The 19,706-nt window shown below is 41.2% G+C and overlaps 2 protein-coding genes and 1 pseudogene across 10 annotated transcripts in view; all 3 read left to right on the top strand.

The window, feature by feature from the left end:
• LOC147227795 (uncharacterized) overlaps positions 1 to 19,706 on the top strand; it is a 412,630-nt pseudogene that overhangs the window by 319,567 nt on the left and 73,357 nt on the right.
• Positions 1 to 19,706, top strand: part of LOC147227797 (uncharacterized) — a 101,438-nt gene that overhangs the window by 63,414 nt on the left and 18,318 nt on the right. For 6 of the 9 annotated variants that reach the window (XR_015107007.1, XR_015107008.1, XR_015107006.1 and 3 more), the window contains 3 exons: positions 11,160 to 11,229; positions 12,246 to 12,280; positions 13,180 to 13,320. Coding sequence is in view for 4 of the 9 variants with exons in the window: in XM_086157943.1 (XP_086014069.1) it covers positions 13,289 to 13,320 (32 nt within the window). In the remaining 5 variants the exon portion in view is untranslated. The remainder of the gene's footprint in view (positions 1 to 11,159; positions 11,230 to 12,245; positions 12,281 to 13,179; positions 13,321 to 19,706) is intronic. The other 3 variants (XR_015107009.1, XR_015107010.1, XM_086157941.1) reach the window with 2 other exon arrangements.
• Positions 3,949 to 12,298, top strand: zic6 (zic family member 6). Its single transcript, XM_086157938.1, has 2 exons — positions 3,949 to 4,930; positions 6,547 to 12,298. The coding sequence occupies exons 1-2, from the start codon at positions 3,949 to 3,951 to the stop codon at positions 7,161 to 7,163; spliced, it is 1,599 nt and encodes a 532-aa protein (XP_086014064.1). The 3' UTR covers positions 7,164 to 12,298.

The raw sequence follows: 19,706 nt of genomic DNA, 5'->3' as shown, positions 1-19,706 counted from the left end.
TTGCCTTCAGACAAGTTTGTGCACTTGAAGTTAACTCGGTACAGGCCAAAAAATAGGTATATATATAGCTGAAAACACAATTAATTTAACCTCAATTAATTATATATGATGGAATATTTATTTGTGTTTTTATTATTGCAGTTCAATCTCATTGTACTGAAAGAATACTCATTCAGTATTTTTCTTAAATACACTGGTTGAAATGAATTTGTAGGATTTAAAATGTGATTTGATGTAGCCTATCCACCCACTGACCGCCCTTACAAAATCATTTTGAAATGATTTTTTTTCTATTGCTGTTTTCTCTATATTTATCTTCTCATGAAATCTGAAGGCTCAGGTTTAGGTTTGCATTTGCACTTGAATGTCTCAGTATTTTATTTTTTTTTGGGGGGGGGGGTTCCATATACAAACCAATTCAAATAATGGTAACTAAATGCACATAAGATTTGCATCATCTCTATTTTTCACAAGCTGTTTTTTTCCCATGTATTTTGGGTTGCATTTTAAAATACTTGCGCTTCTCATTTTTATTTTCGCTGTATACCAGGTGATGGTGAATCTAGATTTTGCACATGAACTTGGATCTCTCACGATGCAATGCTTGACAATATTGCATCACTATTAGGTAGCATTATGTGCTTTGGGTCTGCTTTTTCGTTCGTCATTAAAGGATGATTCGGAAGTGATTTCTGTGCTGCATCAGGAGATTCCGTGCAGATTATAACTTTTGCAGATAGTGGGGCGAAAATATGCAATATACGGCTCGCCAGTTAGCTGAAACACTAGCATTTTGTCCTCACAGTGCTGTTTGAGGAGTCCAACTTCCTGCTGTGATATTTTTGGTGCATCTAGACTCTCCTTAAAGCCTCCAAATTCATTTGGACTTGATAAAAACATGGCGACACAAGGGACTGCATTTGGCTATTTTATCAGTAAACAGTCCACCAAACTACTGTATGCAGGCATTTAAAGGTACTCATGTACACAAACATTAATACATACACACACACACACACACACACACACACACACACACACACACACACACACACACACACACACACACACGCACGCAGGCACACACACGTACACATTTTTGTATGCTTACTTGTACCTTTTCCAGCATCAATTGGCATAAAGCAGTGAAATTAGTGGGATTTTCAGGCCGGTCTGTATAACAGTGTATTTTCCATTTATTTGCTTTAAATATATTGTGGCTTGGGCCTTATGTATTTGAAGTATTTATCCTGACATGAAGGTTTTAATAGTTCGGTGGAATATTTTGAATCTAACAGTCAGAGGGAGGTTGTTTGCTCTGTCAAGCAGCTGATAGAAATGACCTGATTTACCAAGATGGAGGGTAGAAAGAAATTATGGATTTCAAAATGCTAAAAATCTGATACATGGGTATTCAATGTGGCAGTGTGTGTGTGTGTGTGCACGCGCAATTCTGCGTGCGTGTGCACAAACCTGTAGTCATTAAACAAGGTTACCGATAGATTTTTTTTTGCATTTCACAATAACTCGGAAGCACTTTCTGCTGATACATAATTTTTACCATTTGGGCTGGGAATCGCGGTGATGCTAAAAATGCATTACAACTGTGTAAAATTCAATCTGTTACCAAATTGTTGGGTAAATATAAAATCTCAAAAAAAAACTACATTATTACACCTTATTTCTGCAGTAGTATTACAGCATTATTGTATTGTGTTTTGATGAACTTGGACTGAAAAAACAGAGTTTTTGTCTCCCAGGTGACCTTTAAATGTGTATCACAAATTAGCAAGTCAATAATTTTGGTCAAATATCAAAGTTCCTATTATTGAAATAATCCCATTCCAATGAAGGATATTGGGATATTAGGGTTTAATGGTTTGAAAGAAGTAAGCGGCACATCTGCACTGGATGCTGTTTATTGCAATAAAACATAGAATTATGACTGTGTATTTTTTTGCAAAGCATTTTTTTCCTTCCTCCCCTCCCTTTTTTCCTGCAAACGAGTTAGTGAAATTATTTGGGTCGCAGGTTCCGTCAGCCCTTTATTCTGTATGAATGACAGATTGGAAACTCACTTTGTTGGCCTTCAACCCTCAATCATTTCCGGAAATGCATCGGGTTAAAGGTTGGCAAACACAAGCGTCCATTACAATCACGACTGAATTAGGGCAGTCCATGGCCTGTCTGTTTTGCGGCCCTTAATGTCTTTTGGGCCCCCTTTTTCCCATCCCCCCCTTTTTAGGTTGGGATCGACTACAGGTGACGTCAGCATAACAACGTGGAAAGATTTTTGATTTTTTTTTTCACCCCTTCCCCCCCACCCCCTTCCTCTTGTAATGAAAATATTTTAAATTCCGTCTGCCCTTCTGTTATATATTAAAAGGGGGTAGGGGCGAGATTCCAACTTAAACCCCCGGAGCTTGGATCCGGAGCCACTTAAAAGTGTAGATTCAAAAAAAAAAAAGGAAGAGATAAAAGAATGAGGATGAAGTGGCAGAAGGAGTGGCATCGGTGTGAGTTACTCCGAGCTGCGTCTGAGCGCAGGAGAGGAGCGGGGACTGTGGGCGCGCAGCTCCGCAGGCGCGTCGGAGCCGCTGTCCTCATAGCACCCCCGTCAGTAAAAAAAAAAAAAAGTTTCTGCGAGTTTCCAGGGAACTGCGCGCTCTTTTTCCACCGCCGTTTGTCACGTTCCGTCATTTGCATTTTTACATAACCGCTCCATAGCCTCACACTGCACTCTCTCTCTCTCTCTCCCTCTCTCTCTATCTCTCTTTCTCCCTCTCTCTCTTCATGATTATTCATTTATTTTAATGAGCGTTGTGGGTGGGGGGGCTGGGGGGGGGGATGTATAGAGAGAACACCGCGAATATTCTGCGTAACGCACCAACGTAACGCACCGCAGTTCGCTGCGGTGTTTACAGACGAGCGCGTCGAATGTACAGCGAATATACAGCGTTCCCTCCTCGCATCCACTGGAGGGGCTACTTGTTGCTCTAGAAGTTTTCAAGGGCACCAGACCCACTGTGGAACACGGCGTGTAATGTGGAATCTTGCATGTCACTTAATATTAACAGAAAAAGATAGACAGAGAGAAATGGGTTACTTTTCTTTATCTCTCTCTCTCTCTCACTATATATATATATTTGCAGAAAATCTGCTACTGTTATCATATCTTTTGAGCAAACCCCGGCTGAAGTTGCGCTGTTGTTGGACCTGGCAGTCCACTCAGAATAGGAGTCTTGATAATAATTGGCCTGGACAGTTTGCTCTATTATTATTATTATTTTTATTATTATGACAGGGAAGGAGTGGGACATTTCTTTGGCAAGGGTTGCAGTGGAATCGGCTGCAATTGTCTTGTGTTTCCATCCAGTCTTATTGAAGCACAAGACTTTTATTTTTTATCAGATGATTAGTTTTAAATATTATTCAGTGCATTTTTCACACGAAGGGGTTTTTCTTTACAGAGGAAGGTCTTGTGTGGAGGCGCCCGGAGCAATATATTAAGGAGAGTCTATCGCGGCACTTTTCAAAGCATTTTCTCGGCGATATTTGAAAAACGGAGTCGTGCAGTGAACGCCTGCGTGTCCCTTTTAAAACAAACCCCGCGCCTGTCAATCACGGCGCATTCCAACCAATCCCAAAGCTCACTTTTTTTAAAAGCTGGTTTTCCTGCTGTGCTTTTATATTGCACCGTGGCCTGCTTCGAAGCATTTTACTACCACGGTTATTGCCACAAATCAAGAGGGCAAAGTGAACGGAATGGGACTCCCACCAACTTTAACGAAATTGAGTCTGGTTCCCTACTTCTGCGAAGTTCACGGCCAAGAATTTCACATGCAGATGACATACAAGATCTATTTCCAGGTGTGTCCTGAGTGCCGAATTGGATGATTTTGCAAACTCATAGGCAAAAAAAAAAAAAAAAAAAAACACAACCAAAACATGACAAGCCTTGCGAGGTTTAGTGGCTGCCCTCTCCCCCGCGTCAACCCCGGAGAGAGCAATACTGAACCCAGCGTGGTGCTGCCACCTTTGGCAGGAGAGCACATGGGACACCCCACTGGCAGTTCCTTAAAACTCTGCCCCTCGCACAGTTTGCGAGAATACCCCGAGACGAGGTCCAGTGTGTATGTTGACCACTCGGTTCCTAGTCTCGCAGACTCTGGATACCCGGGCCACCGGTTAGACCACAGCCCCCGGGGCATCCTCATTGGAGCCGGTATGCCACCCGTCACCGATCAACTGGCATCGAGAGCAAACCAACATGGCGGGATCACAAGGTACCGTGACTTTTCCGGCTGCAGGGACAACAGGAGCCACGCGTTTTTCACCGGTTACCAGGAGCAGGCCCACGCATCCGCCGGCGGCGGTGGCGTCGGTGGCGGAAGCGGCGGCGGGGGCGACGCCACGCGTGAACTCGGCGGCCAGGTGATGCTGGGTCTCCACGGCGACCTCCTCACCCGGACGCACCCGTACGGGCACAGCATCAGCCCCAAGGGGAGCGGCCAGCAACTTGTCACCCAGTTCCTGGGTCTGTACAAGCCCCTGAACATGGCCATCCAGCGGGGAGGGGGCGACGCGTTCCTCAGATGCGCCAAGCAGACGGTCAAGCACGAATTGGTGTGCAGGTGGACCGACGGCCGGGAGGGGCCCGGGAAGAGACCCTGCGCCAGAGCCTTCGGGACCATGTATGAACTCGTCACTCATGTGACCGTGGAACACGTCGCGGGACCGGAGCAGTCAGTGTACGTGTGCCACTGGGAGAATTGCGTGCGCGACCGGAAGCCTTTCAAAGCCAAGTACAAGCTGGTGAACCACGTCAGGGTGCACACGGGCGAGAAGCCATTTCCCTGCCCCTTCCACGGCTGCGAGAAACTGTTCGCGAGGTCAGAGAATCTGAAAATCCACAAGAGGACTCACACAGGTCAGTTGATCCTCCTCATCTAACGCGCGAACGTAACAGCAACAACAACAACAAAAACAAAAACAAAAACAACAACAGTGCTGATAATAACACTGTTACTCACACTAACAACGATTACAACAACAATAATAACAACAACAATGTGAATCCAAATAATAGTTTTTATTATAAAATCATTTCTTTTACCCCGCACACTTTTACCATATATATTTTTTCAGTGTATTTCGTTCATTTTGTGTATGTCGTTATCCAGGCCTTTCGTGTTTTTTGGTGTTGTTGTTAAGGTTTGTATTTTTTTTCGATAGTGCTCCTTTTAGATTTCGTCTCGCAAAGCTCCTGGTCGTTTTTTCTTTTTGTAATTTTTCAAATTTTTTGTGCTAGATAGTCTTGTTCTGTGCAAGAGGAGCAGCGTGCACAAGTTCCCTGCAGGGACTCCAGCAGGAGAACCTACCGGGTGCAGTCCGGGGCCTAGTGATATGGGTGCCTCTCCCACTTCATTCATTGAAATTATTAAATAAATGCCGGGACACCGGAGAGCTGTGACGTGGCCATTACGCGGTCTCTGCCTCCCAGAGACGCATCCCCCGCTGCACATGCACACTGGCACATCACACAGTCATGCGGTGGGAAATTTAAAAAGTGGGTGAACGGGTGACCTCAGCGGGGACATGGAAATAATTATTAGCGAAAAACAAATTGAGGCCTATGTGAGAAAGATAATGAATATAAGGCCGGATCCGTGTTTCGTTTCTATTACTACTTGGCCGGTTAAAGGGAAAGGTCTGGAAACCCCTTGTTATAAAATCTGAAATATCTTCCCTTTAGTAAATCTTTTTTTTTTTTACCTTTTTTTTAAAGATGGATTGTACCATGCATATTGTCGGTTTCACACACATCAGCGATGGTGCTTCAGTATATTTATACTCACATGTCGAATTTGTAATAAAAAAAAATCAACGAAAAAAGTGAATGGCCTTCTGAAAAAACAGACTTTATAAATAAACATATAAAAACAATCCCCATTGACTGTTTTACTCGTTAAAAAGACAGGCGGAGGACGTTTATGAACATGTTGTAACACACATAGTTTACAAGCAGCGTAAAACCATTTCTGTTGGGGAAATTAAGCAACACATTAAAAACAGGCGCAGTCATTAACACAAGCCTTTAAAAAGTACAATTCAGAATAAGGTATTTTAATTTTATTTACGAGTCGATTTCCTTCTAATTGTCTCTCCCATGTGTGCGCCGGGACAGCTCGCTAAAGGCAATTTGGAGCAAAAAAAATGATCAATTAGCACCTTGATAACAATTTCTCATCCTGTGAGCTGCTGTCAAATAAATGATCTAATAGGTTGTTTTTTTTACGCAAATGCAATTATGGCCAGGTGATTTATAGCATCACTTGTTGCGATCAGGATCAAAAGTTGTTCTTTTTTTGGTACGTTTTTTATTTTATTTTGTGCAAGCCCTGGTATGTTTTGAGCAGGGGTGGGGGGCTTCTGCAAGGAATGAGGCTCTCCTTTGCTGAATCCCTCCCCGGGTGGGCGTCAGACACGCAGGTTTTAATGATTATCAAGCAGATCGTTCATTTCTCTCCTCTCTTGCACGTTCAGGTGAAAAACCATTTAAATGCGAGTTCGAGGGCTGCAGCCGGAGGTTCGCGAACAGCAGCGACAGGAAGAAGCACTCTCACGTACACTCCAGCGATAAGCCCTACATGTGCAAGGTCAGAGGCTGCGACAAGTGTTACACGCACCCGAGCTCCCTGCGCAAGCACATGAAACTGCACTGCAGCAAAGCGCACGTCGCCAAAAGCGGCGACGCGCGTCCCGGCGACGGCGCCCACGCTCCGGAGGCCACAGCCACAAGAGTGGTGGACGAATCGCCGACGAGCCCCCCTCAGCCCCTCGCCCCGATGCAGGGGTCCCCGGAGAGCCGAGAGGAGGCGACCCAGAGGTCACGATTCCCTCACGCCTTTGACAGCAGTTTGGACTACACTTCCCACAGGTCACAGCCCCTCCTGGACCCTTTGTTACTCCAAAGAGGCAACTATAGGTCCCAGTCATCCCAGTACCCCTGTGGCCAGGCGGGTCACGCTTTCACCCAGACCTCAAGGACTTTCCCCCCCACATCCCCCTTTCAGAAAAGCATCGTCAACGGATGGTACACGTGTCACAGCGGCGTGGACGCCTTCCCACCAAAGCAGTGTAACAACATCCCTTCTCTCTGAGTCACCACCGAGCCGAGGGTTCGAGCATATGCCCGGGCCTGTTTTTCATGTTCGTTGCCCAAATGTCACAGCTGTATCGGTATCGGGGCTATTACTCGTGTGTTCGTGAATGTACCTTTTTAGTGACATGTCCCGTGGATTTAAAAAAAAGAAAGAAAGAAAAAGGAAAAGGGAGAAAAAAAACCTCCATTGCAAAAAATATGAAGGGAGCTTCATCTGTTCTTGTGTTATTTTTTTTTTTTTGATTTGGCTCACAGCCTATAGCTTCATCTCCTCACATTGGATTAGAGGGGCTTAAACACTGCGAACATGCCTAATTGTTTGCTGTATTACATAGTAATTTAAAGGTATCTATCTCAATAAAAGTAAAAATAAAAGGAAGAAAGAAAAAAAAAGGACGTACTACTTGAAGGAGAATGCGTGGCGAGGCTTCGTAACCGTGAGGCAGAGAGACCAGTGTTGCTGAATGTAGCCCTTAGCGCAGGGCTCGTTGTTGAATGTAAATTAGATGTAATGTATATGAGAAAAAAAATAGAAACTTTATTCATGTCTTAATGTATGTTGTAAGATGAAATAAATATCTGAAAGATCTCAAGTTTGATTTTGGGACCTCTAGCGGGCCTGTGGCCGTAAGCTTGCTTTATAAGTAATTAAAATACTGCAAGGCTCATTGCCCCCCCCAACCCCTCACTCACCTCCCGCTCCGCTCTTGATGAATCTCCACGTTTCGCCCCCCCACCGCCACCTTTCATTACCCATTCTTGCTCTTGTTCATATCATGTGTATGTTTTCCATTTCTGTGCAAAGTAAGGCCAGAGTGAACACACTCCGCAGCGTTCGCGATACTATTTAAACGTTTAATTAGCATACAGTTCTACTGTACATAAGCCTGCTGTATTATTCACGACGCACTCCATATTTTATTTAAGTCTCTATATTCTCTTTGATCAGGCGAGTCCGTTTAAAGCCACTGCGTACATTTCGCCTAAATGTATTTATTTATATTTTTTTTAATTTGGTGTTTTCGAGTTGCTCACACCACGCTCGCACGTTGGTGCAAAAGCACTGTGGAAGTCCAGTTGAGCAATAGGACGCACCGCCTGGATGTGTAGGTGGGGTTTCCCTGCGGTATTTCCTGTGTTTCTTTTTTAGGTGTTATTGGCTGGAATAATATACTTCGATGAGGAAGGTTGTTTTTTTTTTTTTTAACCGAGGACACTGTGGTCCGAGCTTGCAACAAAGGCGTATTTGCCACGTTAGCACCTGAAGCCTCGTTCAGATTTCTCACCTGACAGATCCATCATCATGTTGCTTTCTGCTTCCCCTTAAGTCTACTTTATTGATTTTTATCACCCGGGAATCAGTATTCATTTAGAACCGTTTGATACCTGATCGCTTGCTCGCTCGCTCACTCGCTCGCTCACTCGCTCACTCGCTCACTCGCTCACTCACTCACTCACTCACTCACTCACTCACTCACTCACTCACTCACTCAACAATTTAACCTTAAAAACAAATCGGAACACACAGTCCCAAAATATTCTTTTGGCACAACAGAAGCCTTCGGTCCATGTATAAAATGCACTTGCAGATTATTGCAATATTCAATCACCATGAGTAGAATTACACTGTTTCAAGTTTTTCTTTTTTTTTTCTGATATATTTTTTAGTTTTGCCCAATAATGTCATACTTTTAGGGTTGTGAATATGAACAAGCACCTCGTCATGATATGACACCTGTTTGAAGTCGGTTCTTTTTTTTTTTTTTCTCCATCTCCTGACAGAGCCTTAATTTAGCCACACTGCAAATCCTCTCAGGCTCCAGATTTTCTGCAGAATTATTGCTCCTCTCAATTTATACACTTTGTTTACCCTGCCAAGGATTAGGCATCACACAAATGATAATATGAACTTGCTAAAGACTTGAGTGATTGGAAACAGGGTGACCGGTTTGAAGTACAATTAACGGGGCATTTAATGGCGTGTTAAAATGATCTATTCCTGTTTAACATACTGCCAGGGCTCCTTTATCAGGAGGTCGCGTAGGTGATGATGATGATGAGCAAGGTAATGAAAATAAAATCTCAGCGCCACCGCCAGCAGCAAAGCTTTATACTTGTAGGTATGGATGTCAGCGGTTTATACTATTAAACATAGCTGATGACTGTCATTATATACACCAATTTGCTTCATCAAAAAGACGTCCGGTCGAAAGGGCACTAATTTTACATTTCTTTGAAATATGTGCTTACAGTGATCTGAGGGCTAACTAGCAGTTCTTTATTCCAGTGGAATTATTTTTGAAAAGCCTCATCAGGGTGGCCACATAAATCTAACTGTAGGATAATGTTTAGCTTGCAGTGTCTATAGGTCCGTTTATACATTTTGTTAAAGGTTCAAATTTCTTCGTGGTGGTGCTGTTTTTGTGTCTTTTCTCCTCATTATGATGCTATTAAATCTTTTTAGTGGCAAATGCAGGCAGAATAGAACAATACAGACACTTTTTGGATGAATAATTTCCCTTTAATAGTTCATGAAATATGCTGTAAAAATACTGCCTTTTTTACCCGAGTGCAACATGTTAGTAATTACATATTTTATGTTCAACTTAGAGTCCATTTTTAGAAAGTACAAGGCTATATGAATTTGTTTATGCATACAGAATTGCTGTAGGGGATACATCTTTGGGGATCGTCAGACATTCTTGATAGTGTATTTTGCAAATCCCTTTGACTTTCACAACAGTTTTTTTTTTTTTTCGTCTTCGTCTCTTCGTAAGCCGCCTTTTGCAGTCTTTAGGATCCATATTTGAATTTCACCTGCAAAACATACCTATTATGTTTTTTTTCTGGGGGGGGCTCACGAGTTGAGTATTGATGTTTGAGTTAATGTTTTGAAATATTTCAGGATGGATCATTGAAGTAGTTGGGAAACATTTTGACTGTAATAACTGAATTCTTCTTGTAATTTGGCAATTGTTGGATTTGATCAATGGCACAGTCATGATCAATGACTTTCTTCATGTGCTTTCAATGTTGTCATTCCTCACTAATCATCTGCTCAGTATTCTGAAGATTTTCAGATTTGGTTCGGGGATGTTTTCGGAGCCTATACAGCTGTGTAGACTGCCAAAATGTTCCTCTTGTCATCTAAAAATAGTCAATCTCTCAAGAGAGAAATGCAGTTTGAAGTTATCATTTCATGCACACAAAATAAGAAAGGGGCTCAGAATTTTGTGGAGAAGAAAAAAAAAACTAATGTTGTGTGTGTACATCCGCAAAAATGCAGCGGCCAGGATAATATTTCCAACTGCATTATGAAACCTTTTCATGGTGTGTATGATCAAGCGGTGGTAATAGTCCAAAGTCATTGAACCCTGCCACACCCTTCCTCCTGGTAATCGCAAGTGATTAGACCTTGGTTTCCCAGTTTTGCCACTTGAAGGCCGCCATCTTTATTTTTATGCCGTCTGCCTAGCAACAAGCGGCAGGCGCCATTTTGGGCAGGGTTTTAAGACATACATCAATTTAATGTAAATAAAGCAATTTTACCTTTGGAGCCACTGGAATTCAATCGTGCACTCCCTCCCCCCCCACCCCCCGGTTGCTCTTATGTCACAGTTGGGTTAAGCTAAGCCCCAGCTGCGTATCGGGGGTGCTGCTTTGTCACGCCAGGCCTTTGGTTTTATGCATCATCATAACCGTGTATGACACGTAACTTACACTGCAGCTTCTGTACATTTCCAAGGAAGGTTTAAGTGCTTTGGCTCAGATGAGGTTGGAGAGCCTGTGTCAGCATTGACTCTAACTGGCGCTAATGACGAAAACCAAGTGTCATTTTAATTGGATCTCTGGCTTTTCCCCCATCCTCCCCAGGTCAAGCCAGTGGTGCTGTTGTTCCCCAGCTTGCTTTCTTTTCATGCACCCCTCTGTGCGCCTCCCCCTTTTTTTGCCAGGTCCTCTTGTTACTCTGTCTCATCTGTCTCTATCCCTGCAGCTCCTGGCTATCTCCACCCTTCATGGTTCCACCATGATGGCCCCATAATCTCTGCCAGCATGGTTCCATGGTAAGTAGGTGTTCACTACCAGATTGTCTCCCAAATGCATGGAATACGACTCTTTCTCTTCTTTGTATACTGTACCTCTCTTCATGGAAAATTACGACTCCAGACATTAAACTGACCGAGATGCACTGATGCATTATTATTATTATGATTATGATTATTATTGTTATTATTATCATTATAATGTTGGTATTAGTATTAGAATAATTAGTGATTGTTTTTTTCACATCTGTATTCCAGCTGGAGTGTGATTAGCTTAAGGGTTTGGCATTCAGGCCACTATTACAATGCTGACTATGCTTATGAAGGCAATTTCCACAATTGTGTTGAATGATAATTTCTTAATTTCAAAACTGCTTTCGATACATTTTTGTATTATCACTCCTCCGAATGCATACACCCACAGAGGAAGACAGACAGACAGACAGACAGACAGACAGACAGACAGACAGACAGACAGACAGACAGACAGACACACACACACACACACACACACACACACACACACACACATACACACACACACACACACACACACACACACACACACAAATGTGTAATCGGTTCTATGTTGAGGCACATTTTAATTAAGAAAAATACACTGCTAGATTCAGGGCTCTTTCGTAAGACAATGTTATTGTTAAAAGGCATTTGTACATTTTTATTTACACTATATGATTAGAAATGCTATACCAAGTTGATGCTTTTATGAATAAACCAGACAGATATATTTTTTTGTATTTTTAATCTGCACTGCAGTTTTCTGATTTCGGTGGTGCCAACCCCCTGTGTAGTGTAGCCTGTGGTCTGTACCAGGGCTTATTAAAATAGGCTCCTATTCACTCTCCTCAACACCCGCCCCACTGTCAACTTAATCTGAAGCCTCATGAACACACAGCTTCCAACTATTGTTGCCGAATTTGACAAAACACACGGTATTGCTGAACAGCCAATATGCAGCGCAATAGAGAAAATGGCTCCGCCTCAACCCATATCTAATGCATATTTGTCTTTTGAAGCATTGCAGTTGACCCCCGTGGATGATTCCTTAAAGGTGACTTTTTTCCCCCTCTTTTATTCCAGTTATTATCCATGTCTTGCGAAACAGAAAATTTTATGATCAGCCGGTTTCTGAGAAATCATAGGTACTGAAATGGCGTATTATGAACTCATCCAGTGAGTAGGTATCCTACAGACTGTCAGTGATGAACTTATATATAGAATAGACCTGGTTTGCCGTCATTGCTGTGGTCTGTTGCAGTGTAAAAGAAATCATTTTAAAGCCGAGATCTTTCAAAATTCACACTTACAACGTTTTTGGAGGGGGTTTGAGTGGGCACTGTGGGGTAAGCGTACCTTTGAAGATCTTTCAAGTCCTGCCAGCTCCAGGCCTGTGAGATGCAATGCCATCCTTTTAAGGGAATGACCATAGCTTGGGTCTCCTTGCTCCTAATCCCTCCTTCAGACTGTTGTCATCAGAGATCAACTAGGTTGAGCCTTAATGTCCTCCTCTCAGTGGCAAGGGTAGCTTGTACCTTTCATGTCTGTGAAGAGCAAGGCGAATATGGTACACACAAACCTGCTCACTGGAAAAGGATTTGACGCCTTCATCTGCACGTGTACCTCTTAACAGACAGATATCATCATATCCGAGTGCCACTTATTAATTCGCAATTAAGAGAACGCATTCGTAGCACTTGTTTGAAAGTGTACTACACTAGGCAAGACAACGGTTTGGCAGAAAATCCTTGTCTGCTGTCTTTGCTAGCACTCAAAACTACCAGTTTTCATCTGCAACAATATGATTGTGGAATACAGCATTTGAACACTTTTTGTATGATTTCTCAGGTCTCTGTTGTTTGAAGTTGAACTAAAACAATGATCATACTGATCATGGTCCAGGACATTTCAAAGCAGTGCGTAATCGAGAGTGTTTAATTTTATCTGTTGCAGTATGCATTGCAAGACGGCTGTGTAATCAAGCCTGTGAACTCCACATCTGAAGGAAGGAGTCTGTTTCTGATCACATTCCTACTGATGTCGATCCATTTGCTAAGCATGGATGTGTTCATGGGCTCTGGATTGCACTTCTCGGTATGTGACTACCAGATTAATGTGTACTTGACATGATTCTGTATGTGGTTTTAGGTGATTTCTAGTGTTACAAGAACACCCAAGGGCCCAACTCTACAATGATGGATGTAGAATGGTGGGGCAGTGGGGGCCTCGGAATTCCCCTTGGGCCTTTTCAATTACAGTTAGACCAAGCTTCTCACTGTGATGATATGTTGCTTTAGGGCGGTGACATTAATGAAGGGGACAAATGGGATTTGGTGTTGACCCCAAAGAGCATGACACTTACAGAACCACTTAAATGGCAGAGGAATAGGATGGAATGCAGAGTAATAACGGCCATTTATAAGCAGGTTTGAAACAATACAGTCAGTCATAATGTGGCTCAATAGTCACTGGTATCATCAGCGCAATCTCACGTATTCATTAAAGAAAGGTTGGAAAAAAAAGGTATCACAGTTCCTCTAACTTTTTCTCATGCATTTGGGTGTTTGGAATTAATTGACCTACCTTTCTTTCACTGTGATGAAAGTGTAAAAAAATGTTTTTTTTTATTCATTGTCCCCTTTCAATGCACCGCCACTGACATTTTGCATTAAAGTTGCAACAATAGTTTTTTTTCCAAATCTGTTTGTCACAGTTAAAATGTGTTACTATGTTATTCTGCTTTTTATGTTAAGTAATACATTTTGCGATATTTTTAAGTCCTTGTTTTGCTGCAAATGCGTCCTCGCATCACTATTGACAGTACGAGACAGATAGTCCGCTGTATCTTTACAGTTCCTCTGAAGTTTCAAAGCTATTGATGCAAATAGTTTATCATTAGCCATAAGCTAAAGAGAGCACAAGGGCTATGAGAGAGAGTAATTAGCCAGTAATCCTTTGAGGAGCCCAGGTAACATATTGAAGTGTGGCAAAGGGAAAGTGATGGGTTGTGACTTCATCTTTTTGATCATCAATCAAGCAGCCTGACCTTGTATTGAATTCATACCGTGATATGGTAATGGCTATGTGCAGTGTGTTGGCATCCGTAGGTGGGTCTATGTGTATGTTTGTGTGAATACATGTGCAAGTTTAACATCGCAGCAGCGACTTTGTCTCAGGATCAATGTTGTGCCAGTATTACTGCTCACTGAAAACCTATGAAGTTTGTGCTTTTCAATAGATGACTTTCAAAAAGAACAAACCAGAGCTGATTGCATCTAGTTGAGTCCTCAGGGAACAATAATGTGTTGTAGGTTTCAGGAAGATGCGGGGGATCAAAAATCTATATAAGCAACAACACAGTGTTTGATATAGCTTTCAGCTTCATTATTAAAGCGGGATCGCTACAGTGATTACCACTTGCTCTCAACCCCTCTTCAGAATCTAACATCATCTGTTTTTTTCTGTTATGAATGCTAGTGATGCTAATATTGTTTCAGTTATGCAACATACAGAATTATGCAATCTTTCACTGTAGCTGGGGCACATCTCAGGAATACCAACCTGTAACAAAAAAGACCATATTTCCTACAGGATACAGCGTCTTCATTTTAATAAATTAATATACCCAAAACCCCTCAAACACACACGCAACAGTGAGCTAGATATTGGGATCAACTAACGGAGTTTTGCAAAAAAAATCTTCTTTTTGTAATTTAATCAGTGCTAATGTTCAGTGACAAATCAATCACTAACCTGTGCAGGTGCAATATTTGATTGTAATATTACCATTTGATCATGCACAGGCAGTTTAATGTCCAAAGGGCACTTACAATGCAATGATGACAAAACAAAAGAGACCGTTCCTTCTCCATCCTCTACACACAGCTGTAAAAAAAAAAAAAAGAAGTGCTTTCTAGTGCGCTGCAAAAAAGTAAAGTGTTTGAGTTCATTTTATTCATGAATCATTATTAGAGCCATCATTAGCTGATGACAGACACGGGTGAACAAGATGCCAGAGGCAATGTAAAGTCGTTGACGTTATTATGAAATCAGTTTTCTAATGTTTAATGATCCACTGACACATTTCGTGAGGAGGACGCCTCCGAATGATTACACCATGTCATTTATCATATCATGTATCACTTTATATCATGTATCATATGATATTTCATACTGACTTCTTTTAATGACGGCATTTTTCCTATTAGTCCAGATGAATTTGTTACAGCCGGAGAAGAGATGGAAGCAAATACATTTCCTTTGTCCCCAGAGAGAAAGCCAGATGTTGAGGGTGGAGTGGTTGTTTAGTTTGTGTTTGCTGTTGATGTGTGGTGCATGTGTGTGTGTTTGTAGTGTGTGTGCGTGCGTGTGTGTGTGTGTGTGTGTATGTATTTGTGCGTGCGCATCTGCGGATGCATACATGCCGTCCTCCAAAGTTGAAATGAAACCTAGGCATGGAGGATTGAAGTCCCCATGTATTCTTGCTTGCAGATCACAGAAGTTATGAAAGACTACTCTTTGATCATTTCCATTGCGAAAATAATTTCCTTTGAACATTTCTAGTCACTTGTGCTTTTATTTATTATGCCTATTTAGACAATCAAGGAGTTGAAAATAATTAGGCTCCCATGCACATGAGTGTGGACATGTATTCCCTTTCAATCAGTTAAAACCGGCTCTGTTAATTAAAGCTCTGAGCTGTTACTCTGCCCAAATAATTTTATTATTAGTCACTGAATTCTTCAGATCTGTTGTCGGTGGAATGCATTTTCTTTAGTTGCTCCTTTTTCTTTTTTTTTTCTCGGAGAAATCCCACTGACCTATATAGTTGATCTCATTTTTGAAGCATATAATATACATTCCAAGTTAAGAGAACGGAGGCACTATTATTAGTCCCATTTGAGGAGTGCACTCCCTTTCGAGGTGCTGCTGTGCGCTGCTGAATTCCCAGAGTAAAGGCATTACCATCTCATTTGGGTAAGGGTGAGATTACCTCATGCAACTGCGCTGTTTCATCACAGGAATATGCACGGGAGCTGAGCTGTCGGTGCTGACTGTTTATAAGTAAAGACATTCCAGATACATTTCACAAACATCACACATGACAACTTGTGATGCCACCTTACTGATGTTCCCTTTGAAAGGTCTCTCACTAACAACAACATCCTATTGATCTTTAGCACTATTTTAACAACCTGCTCACACCCTCTTACACACATACACCTGAGTGGGTATGGATTGAAACTATTAGCAGTCAGCGGCTCCACTTTTTATTTTTTTTCAACCCCACCCTTTGGTTGAGTTGTCAATTAGGGTCAGTCATTGTGGGACTGGCCCAGAGGAGTCCTGGACGTCGAGAGGCTGATCAAAATGAGTGGTGTAAATAACGGCTCATCTCTTTAAATGAATGCACACTCACATTTTTCTGCTGATTAAAAGGCCGTGGCACACGATGAGCTATCAAAACAAGAAATAAACTACTCAGATTAAATTTTGGCTTTTAATTGGAGAGATGAAAGAAGCAAATAGTTGCAGTTGACTTGTCTGAATCTGTTTTTTTTACTGGGCAGCTGGGTTTCAGTTATTATAAAAAAGAAAACAGTAATGATGTGTTTTAAATATAATTTCTTTCGGGGATTAAAATAGTTTTCTCTTTAGTTTATGCTGCACTTTTAAGTTCTTACTACTTCTACATTCTTGTTCTAAAATTAAAATGAGATTGGAAATATTGAAAATAAAATTTTTACATTCTGAGTATTCACACTAACTCAGATTCAGCAGTTTTTTTTAAATGTCTTGAACAAATTTGAACTCATTTCATGCTGATTTCATGCAGTGACTGTCCTGAGAGAAAGATGAGTTGCCTCTTAGCGATGAAGAAATAATAAACACAGACGTGCCTTTAAGAAGGAGAGTTCATGTTTGACAACAAGAATCATTTATAATAAGAATCTCAGGCTGGTTGTCTCAATACTTCTCTCACATTTTGCCAGCTTATGACACAACTGAATGCAATCAGTGTAAACACAGACACTCCAGCGACCCAGACAATATGACATACTCACATGTCAGCACACTGACAGACCACATTCCATCAGCCATGTGAAAAGTTGGCTTTCGAGAAAACAAAAGATCAACTTCAAGCACTGTTAAGCCCCGATGCTGTAATAATCAGTGATTCTAATTTAACTAACTATTTGGTAAACCCTCAGTTGGCCCCGTCATGAAAAAAAAAACTCTTATTAGTGTGTGGCACTCAGAGGACACCTCCGACCGAAGCAACACTTTATTAAAACCTAAAACTCACTTTATTTACACTAAATTCAGTAACATCCCATTTATTGCCCCATTTGAACAAGTCTTTTTTAATGCCATTGAAGGACTTAGAAAAGTCAGACCTCCTCCGACATGCCTCGCAAAATTCAAATACTGACTAATAACACAGAAAAATTGACCAAGCTCCACTTTTTGAGAAATTCATAACACTGTTATGAGAATTGTTGCACATGAAATATGAATATGTATATAGTCAATGGAATTAAGTGCTATGTTAATGTTTATTGATGTAATTGTTGGAAAAGAGCAGATGACATTATACACTTAACCCACATCGAAAGGAAAGACAGCAGCCCATCTTTGGCCGACAACTCGGTTTTCTGACGATCTTTCTTCATCGTCAGAACGAATGAAAAAGAAACCTTCCTCAATTTTAACCTGTACCTGGTTGGGTAAAATTATTTTAAAATATTGCGGGTGTGAGGGAGCAGAGCAGTGCTAGTGTACTACAGGAGTAACATGGGGAGCTGCTGAAAAGACCAGTGGTGACTGGTATTTTTTCTCTCTGTCTTTTTTCTTTTTTTTTTTTTACACCAACCTTACTCATCAATCAAAAATCAAAGCTTTGACAGTTGCCAGCATAAAAAGGCTGCTGCCTCTATGTCCTCTGCCAACAGGCTTCTTTCAGCTGAGCATATTAATAAACTGTAGGTCACAAATAATCTCATCACTGATCATGAAGGGATGGATGGATACTCCTGGGCTGCGCCCTACATGGTTCTTGTCAATACTCATCCCAGGGTATGCTGTCATCAAAGACAATGCAGATGTTGACCAAATTATTGAAGCAGTTGGATGCATTTAAAGGAAAATAATCTCTCTTGAATGTGCAGTTATCATAGTTAACAAATGTGATTACACTTTAAAATAAAACCCAGGTTATCGGTTTGCTCAGCAAAGCTTTATAAGAGAGTTAAATCTTGTTTTTTTTCCAGACTGAATGATTGCCACGAGCTAGCAGATGTATTTTTAACCCAGCGTCAAAAAAGGACAAAAAAGAAAAAGCCATTAAAAGTAATAAGGATGTCAAGACTGTCAGTTACAGGATGTCATTTTTATTTTCTGAAATCCTGATTGCATCCATCTGTCTAATGTGTGTTTGCCTTGTTTTTCTCCACCCATTCAGCAACCTGGCTTGGGCAATATATCTGCTTGTCTCTCCAATCTGGAGGAGTTAATCTGCACTCATAACACATTAACATGTTGTCTTTAAAATATAAGAGACATCAGTTGTAACAATCTAAGTACCCAAACAATTCGATCTGTGTTTTTTTTTTTTAATGGCTATTTATTATCCCATTTAGTTGAATTTATTTCCCTCAAATGTTGTTAGGGTTTATTTTCCTGTAATAAGCACAAGAGGGGTCATTTTAGTCCATTTTGATTTCACTCTGTTCTGTGTCTGCCATATGTAAGAATACAATTGTAGTGATTACTTTTCATTATTCACGTTGATTGCGGTTTTGCAATTCAAAAACAATTACGTTCAGTGTCTGCAGTGTCTGGAATGGGAATGGCTTCAAGAATGTAATCAAGAAAAGTAATTTTGAAACTGCATCATATGTGAATTCTTGAAAACAAAGGCAGTGAAAAGAGCATTTTATAAAAGTTGTGTTGTTACACTGAATTGAAATGGTTCTACGTCACTAACTCTTGGTTAAAATATCTCCAACAAACTGTGCACCACTCAAAACATCTCCGACAGAACATAAAGGTTTGGCAGCAAATCCTGAGCAAAATTTTTTCCCTTTTACCGTATCTTAATTATTTTGGAGGGACTGTGATTTAGCCTTTTTTGTTTGTACTAAGACATGTTTATGGGCTAATAGCCCTTTGTTCGTAGTACTCTATTTATTTAATACAATTGTAGTGTGAACAGAAGGAATAATAAACAGACTGACGAGACATACGATTCTTCTTTTGGGCTTATAAAACCCTGTGTAAGGATACAAAAGGGGGACGTTTCCACTGCGGAAAGTAAATTCTTTTGAAGTGGAACTAATCATCTGAGGGATGGTTCTCGTTGTCCTAACAACGCAGCTGAATTGGAATGAGCCTCCTTTTTTGTGGAAGATATGTTTTCTTTTTTTCATTCAGAACTGATGATGATAGTAGTTTCACGCTCTGTCCACCCACATTGTCTG

The sequence above is a fragment of the Fistularia commersonii genome, chromosome 13 (assembly GCF_037954325.1).
Source record: "Fistularia commersonii isolate RoL2024-O1a breed Wild chromosome 13, RoL_Fcom_v1.0, whole genome shotgun sequence".
Taxonomy (NCBI): domain Eukaryota; kingdom Metazoa; phylum Chordata; class Actinopteri; order Syngnathiformes; family Fistulariidae; genus Fistularia; species Fistularia commersonii.
This window is presented reverse-complemented; position numbering and strand designations above follow the sequence as displayed.

Excerpts from the sequence above, each read along its gene's own strand:
- zic6 (XM_086157938.1), top strand. The coding sequence starts at position 3,949 with ATGACAAGCCTTGCGAGGTTTAGTGGCTGCCCTCTCCCCCGCGTCAAC. Across the intron at positions 4,931-6,546 it reads CCACAAGAGGACTCACACAG|GTGAAAAACCATTTAAATGC; the intron begins GTCAGTTGATCC and ends TTGCACGTTCAG.